The sequence below is a fragment of the Limulus polyphemus genome, unplaced genomic scaffold, assembly GCF_000517525.1.
Source record: "Limulus polyphemus unplaced genomic scaffold, Limulus_polyphemus-2.1.2 Scaffold1925, whole genome shotgun sequence".
Lineage (NCBI taxonomy): Eukaryota > Metazoa > Arthropoda > Merostomata > Xiphosura > Limulidae > Limulus > Limulus polyphemus.
Genome location: NW_013667535.1, coordinates 19,102 through 25,728, shown reverse-complemented (window position 1 = coordinate 25,728; position 6,627 = coordinate 19,102). Strand labels below are relative to the sequence as shown.

The following is a 6,627-nucleotide window of genomic DNA, read 5'->3' as shown; positions in this document are numbered from 1 at the left end:
AACATTTCCTATTTGGCAAATTTCTTTTGTTCAGAAAACCACACAGTCATCATTTTGTTTATTTTTTAAAATCTGCAGTAGTCCCCCTATTGATTTCATACAATGAAAAAGTTTTACTATCACTGGTAACAATTTTAACACTTTTATTTAAAATATATCAAGATTTCAATTACAAAAAAAATAATTAAGTAGCCAGTTATCCAACTGATTTATGAATATTGATTGAAGAATGACAAATGTAAAAATAATATTCCATAGAGAAGGATTTCAGTCAGCAAAATATTATTCCATTTCTTACTGTACTTCCTAAACCTAACTTTACCTTATGTCTTGTTCTAAATTAAAGTTTCTGTAGCTTCAAACAGTTACAATTTAATGCACAAATACTTTCAAAAATGAAAAGAAGATATATATAGAAACTATGAAAAAATTCCCATATTTGTGACTATATCCTAAGTCTTAAAAACTTCCCATTGAATGCTTCTGGTCAATGCAATGAGAGCTCTAACTAGCAACCAGGAACTACTGTTCAAACGAGTTCAGTTACTCTACTATGAATTCTAATTTTGGCTCTATCTAATAACATTTAAGCTTTCATCAAAATAAATTCCAAAGCTGTACTTTATTAGTAAATGATCAAATCACTTCATTTGATAACATAGGAAGATGGCACCGAAAGCGTATACAATAAGCAGAAAGAGAGAAAAGGAAATTCCACAAAATTAAAAATTGAATAATATGTTCTCAAGACAGTTGTTTAACAGATTTAAAGCTATTCTTTGGAACAGGAAGAAAAATTCTAAGAAACTGATAATTACAGTATTTACAGGCAAGACTCCATGGAACTGCACTGAAATGAATATTTGAATATTTTCTTCATGAATTATACTAAATAAATGCTACCAAAAGGCAAAATATTGATTTTAAATTATTTCTGAGTTAAAACTGTTGAAACAGATCTAGAAGATGTAATAAAAAACATTTTGTAAATGTAGAATGATGTAGGGATGGCAGTGCAAATAAAAAATGCAAACAAGATTATAGGGGTGGTACAGCTATACAAAGATCATCATTACATGACTTTCAATACTAAAATTTAATGTTACACTGTAAAATGTACAAGTACAAAATGGTTATTAAGTCAGTCAATTCGAATGACCTCGGACCAAGAGTCTGTAATATTCAAGACATATTTTGACTCAACATGGTTTTCCTTGTACACAAGTCCTAGGCTCTTATTTACACTACATTGATGCCTACCCTGACATGACCATATGATAAATCACATACCAACAGTCAGAAATATACAATTTCCAACTGCGGTCGAGTATGCATTTTACAGTGTAATATAAAATTTTAATATTGAAAGCCACATAGGAATGACCTATGTATAGCTGCATCATTCCTATATTCTCGCTTGCATTATTTTTGGCACTGCCATCCCTACATCATTTTACATTTACAAAATGTTAAAATTTGGATCACACATTTAATATAGATCAGAATCCATTCAATGGCATGACTGAAGAATAAGCATTGAATAAGTTTGTCAAGCCACAGAAGTTGTGCTTAGTTGCTAGTAATAAAGCTAAAAAATATTTCAGAACAAAGATTCAGGAATTAGGCCTAACTCACTAGCAGCAATTCTCGTGCATGTTAAAATGCAAAAAAAAATTTACAAGATTCTTTTTCCTCAACAACTATAAAAATAAATTGAAAACTCATGAAGTTTAAGATATTATAAATATCTAGAAAATAAATGTTTAATGCCTAAACACAAAAAAAAATGTAAACATTATTTAATTGGGCAAAAAAAGACTACTGACAGCTCAATCTAAAAATCTTGGTACAAATACTTCTATATTGACAACTAATAACATTAAACTGTGGCTTAAGAAAAGATTAATTCTAATAAGTACCTACTTTTACATCTTTGGATGACTCTTCAGGCTTATCTGCTTTCTTGGGTCGACCTCGTCCACGCTTTGCAGCTTCTGTTGCATTGCTACCCTCATCGGCCATTTCTCCCTATGATTAATGCAATGCAATATTTTTGTATTAAAAATTAGCGAAAAAAACTTTACTGGTTCTTACAATTATTTTAGTTTTCTTCTGTTCTAGTTACCATAACAAGTACAACAATATTATTAGAATAACTTATGTTTGAAGTTATAAGGTTTCTTATTATTGTCTGACTTTTTCAAGTTGTGTATTTTTAATATGTATGTTTTTAAGTACATCACAATAAAATAATTCTGATCCTGTGGCAATACATCATCTGTTTTTCATATTTAACCCATTAACTGCAGATGACGGATATTTCCGTCACTGAAGTTCTATGGCTCAGCTGCGAATGATGGAAATATCTGTCAGTCACACACATATATAACTATAACTCTATGCAAATGACAAAAATTTAAATTTTATTCTGATTGATGGCAACTCAGTTTTATCTGTGAGTCAGGGAATCAGATGGGCACTCCTACCTCCAAAGAATCAGAGCTCAAAAGCTATTTCGTCGGAGAGGGTTATTTAAAAATTTTTCTCCTCTCTTGAAATGGCAAAGCAGGTTATTGTTGATGAAGAGCTTTGCCAATACCTTTGTGAAAGTGACGAATCAAGCTTAGATTTATCCTCTGATAGCGAAGAAGAATTTACTAATGAAGTCACAATTGATGATTTATCTGATAATGAACAAACAAATGTACCAAGTACTTCGCAAGTAGAGTGGTCACTCATCGGAAGCTAAAGAAATTTTTTTTACTTTTAGTGGAGATTTGGTTGTCAAAATAAAGGAAACCAATACTAATAATATTTTGGAGATTTTTGAATCTATTCAAAATGCTGGAATAATATTGAAAATCGTCTCGGAAACTAATGCGTATGCTAATGAAATTTGCAAACAGAAATTCATCTCAGGATTATTGAAGAAGAAAAGTAGACTACAAAATTGGAAAGACACAAACGTCGGCAAAATGCGTGTACTCGATGCAATGTTGTTATTGATGGGAATAATCAAAAAGTCTGATTTTCAGATGTATTTTTCAAAGGATTGTCTGTTGGCAACACCTTTTTTTGGGGAAACAATGCCGAGAGATAGATTTCTCCTTCTCCTGTAACACTTGCACTTCTCCGCTTCTAAAGACTCTTCAGATAAATTATATAACATTAGAGATCTTCTAAACTTACACAAAGAGTCTTTTCAGAGTGCATATTTCCCTGAAAAGAATATATGCATAGATGAGAGCTTACTTCTAGGGAAGGGTAGATTGGGATGGAAGATGTACATCCCGCTAAAGCGTGCTCGATTTGGAATTGAGGGCTACTTTCTTTGCAAATCAAGCACAGAATACGTGTATAACTTTGAAGTTTACACTGAAAAGGGAACAGATCTTCAAATGCCTCCTTGTGCTACTGAAATTGCATCTGAATACCTAAATCATTCAACAAAAGTCATCCTGCATCTAATGACAGACCTTTTGGATAAGGGCTTTTATCTTGCAATGGATAACTATTACTCTTCGCCACCTGTTTTCAATTTTTTAGTTTCCCACATGACAGATGCAACCTGAACTTTGCAAAAAATCGAAAAGGAATTCCAAAGGAAGTTTCAAAAGCAAAGCTAAAAAAGGGACAAGATATTACCATGTATAGAGGTAAACTTATGGTCATGCAATGGAGAGACAAGAGAGAGGTTATGATGATAAGCATTACCCATGATGCTGAAAGACTGTAAAGGAAGGTAACTCGGAAAAGAGCAAGCCTCTTGTGTGTATCAATTACAAGAAGGTGATGGGAGGCGTGGATCACATGGATCAAGTGATTTCATCCTATGATGCAGCTAGGAGTCATCTAAAGTAGCACTACAAAAAATCTATCTTAGATTCCTTGATATCGCTGTATTGAATTCCTTTATACTTCATAAAAAGCTTGGTGGAAATAATACATTGCTAAAGTTCAAAATAGAATAAAGTGGCTTTTTGAGAAATATGGGGAATGCACCTCCAAAGCAGGAAGATATACCCCATCATCATCTCCTAATCGCCTCACAGTGCATCACTTTCCAAACTTTACTCCTCAAAAAGAAGGAAACCCTGGAAGATCCTCGTTTCAATGTCATGTTTGTGCAGCTAAAGGAAAACGAAAGGACACATCATATATATGGAAAGACTGTGATGTTGGATTATGCATAGTACCATGCTTTGAAATCTACCATACAAAAGTTGATTTTTCTAAATAAATAAAAATATATATATATATATATATTTCCCCTCTGAACCATTTTCTGTAAAGGAATTATATTATTATAACTAAATTAGCAAGGTTATGTTTTTTATTTATGCTATTTAAAATCTTATTCAAGTAAGAAAAATTAAAGGAAAAAAAGATAAACAAAAATGGTTGATTAATTGCCCTAAAAATTAAAGTTACCGCCACAGTTAGAAAATGGCAACTGAGCTGCTCCTGCCACAGTTAATGGTGTGAAAAGTAGGACTAGGTGGCACAAATATAAATTGTGGCTGGGCAGACTTCACCTTCAGCTATGCTAATTTTTGTTTTCTAACAGGGTGGTTGGCTTTCGGAATGAGTTGTCTTCAAATAACGCAGATGTTGTAAATTTATAGGTAGGCTTGAGAAATATTTAAAAAGGCCTGGCTTTGAGTTTTATTTTATAGTTTAGTAGATGGAACAGCCAGGACCCTTTTTGTCTTTAAATATTAAATTATTATAAAAACTCATCAGTGAAAGCAAAAAATATGTATATCAACCACACTGCATTTGCCATATCTAGTGTCAACAAGACCTTTCTCATAACACCAGGGTTCACCAAACTGGCTGGGATATGAAAGATGTAGTAGTGGTCCATACACTATTTTATACTATCAATTTCAAAAACAACTATTATTGTGTGAGCTAGATTAAGTGAATTGTAGTTATTATCAATTTTATTGAAGTCATTTACAAATCAGAATTATGGTACATATTAACTACACAATAGTATTTATTTTAAACACCAATTATTTTATACGAATTAATTTTGTACATTATATAGCACTGTGGCATGCTTGTATGCTGCCTTTAATTTATAGTTGAAATGGATGCATGAAAAACCAACAACAATGTTTAAGCATCACTCAAATAAGCATAATATCATTTCCTTCTTGTGTATTGAAGCAGAAATTAAAATTAGTAATTACCAATAAACACAATTGCATTTTCTTAGTTTTTAAGACAATATTAAAATTATACATTCTCAACCAGTCAGAAAAAAGGAACAAAATAAAAATATTAATTGTTATATTAGTCAAATAAGCAGCCAAAGACGATGACACAAATAAAGTTAATAAGTAACATGTATTAAAATGAAAAGTCTTCCCTCCAAGTCACCAGAACTTTATTACAGGGTAGAAAAATTGTTTATACATATATGACATAAGATTAATATTAACCGATCCACTACTAACTACTGTTATATTTATGCCATTTATTAGCTTCTAAATATACTAAAACTTAATGTTACTATTATCATTAGTGCTGTGTTCAACAGTTCATTCACTATTCAGGAAATTGAAGCTAGTTCTAAACATTTGTAGAATAATCAGGTGTAATTAAAGTAGTGTTAGATGTTTGTTTGTTTTTTGTCTCTTTTTGAATAATACAATCATTATGGTGAAGTTGTTGATTTCACAAAACCTCAAAAACATCTTTTTTTTGGTAATTAACTCTTTCAGCATGGGCTCGGTCCGTAGGATCAACTTCGTAACCATTTTGTGCTTGTTATATTTTTCATGCTATAACTTTTAAATTAGTAAACATATGTTAACAAAATTTGGCAGATTATCAGTAAACATTACAATGCTTTCATAGACAAAATATCAGTTTTTTTTATTAAGTCTTAAGGTTTGATTAGCAATGTTTTTCTCATACTTTTTTTTCTTTTTGCATGTTGCCTATCCAACATGCAAAGTAATTATAACATGAAAACATACATGTTTAGACTAAATAGCTAAAATCTCATACAATTATACATTTAAATATATTTATTGTTTTTTATTATATTGACCTTTCAGCCAAGCCTGGCGAACAATACAGAAGTTACAATGATGTGGTACACTTACACTCATGTTACCGTGTCCAATAATATAAAACTGATCTTTAGTCTTTACAAATTACCTGTCATGGCTGTGTTTTATTAGACTAGTATTTTGTAAAACAGTCACATTCATTTACTATGCATTACATATGAATACAGATTATTGCTATTTAGAAACAAGTTCTTAAACTTATTTTTCTTAAGACATAGAACAGTAAATAAAGAAGTAAAGCAAGCAATTATCTCTTCTAGTTACAATCTTTATACTTGGTTGCTGCTTGATGTAGGTTGCTAAGCCTTTTAACATTTCGCACGTGGAGGATATGTAACAAAATGTTTTTTTAGGTTTTATATATATATATATACAGTTGAATAACCAAAAAATCATAAATTACCATACCAATACTATAGAATTCCACTATAATGTATCAAGCTTAGTAGCTAAGCTATATTTCAGTCTAAAAAATATGAAATTTCAAGCAGACTAAAGACACAACCTACCTCCTTGAAATCTTGGTTCAAAAGAAGGAGAT

General features: G+C 31.1%; 1 protein-coding gene across 2 annotated transcripts in view; it reads right to left on the bottom strand.

Annotated features, from left to right (window-relative positions):
• Nucleotides 1-6,627, bottom strand: part of LOC106465381 (high mobility group protein HMGI-C-like) — a 26,715-nt gene that overhangs the window by 15,208 nt on the left and 4,880 nt on the right. For both annotated transcript variants that reach the window (XM_022393264.1, XM_013925604.2), the window contains exon 2: nucleotides 1,924-2,028. In XM_022393264.1, the coding sequence (XP_022248972.1) occupies nucleotides 1,924-2,022 (99 nt within the window). In that variant the 5' untranslated portion in view covers nucleotides 2,023-2,028. The remainder of the gene's footprint in view (nucleotides 1-1,923; nucleotides 2,029-6,627) is intronic.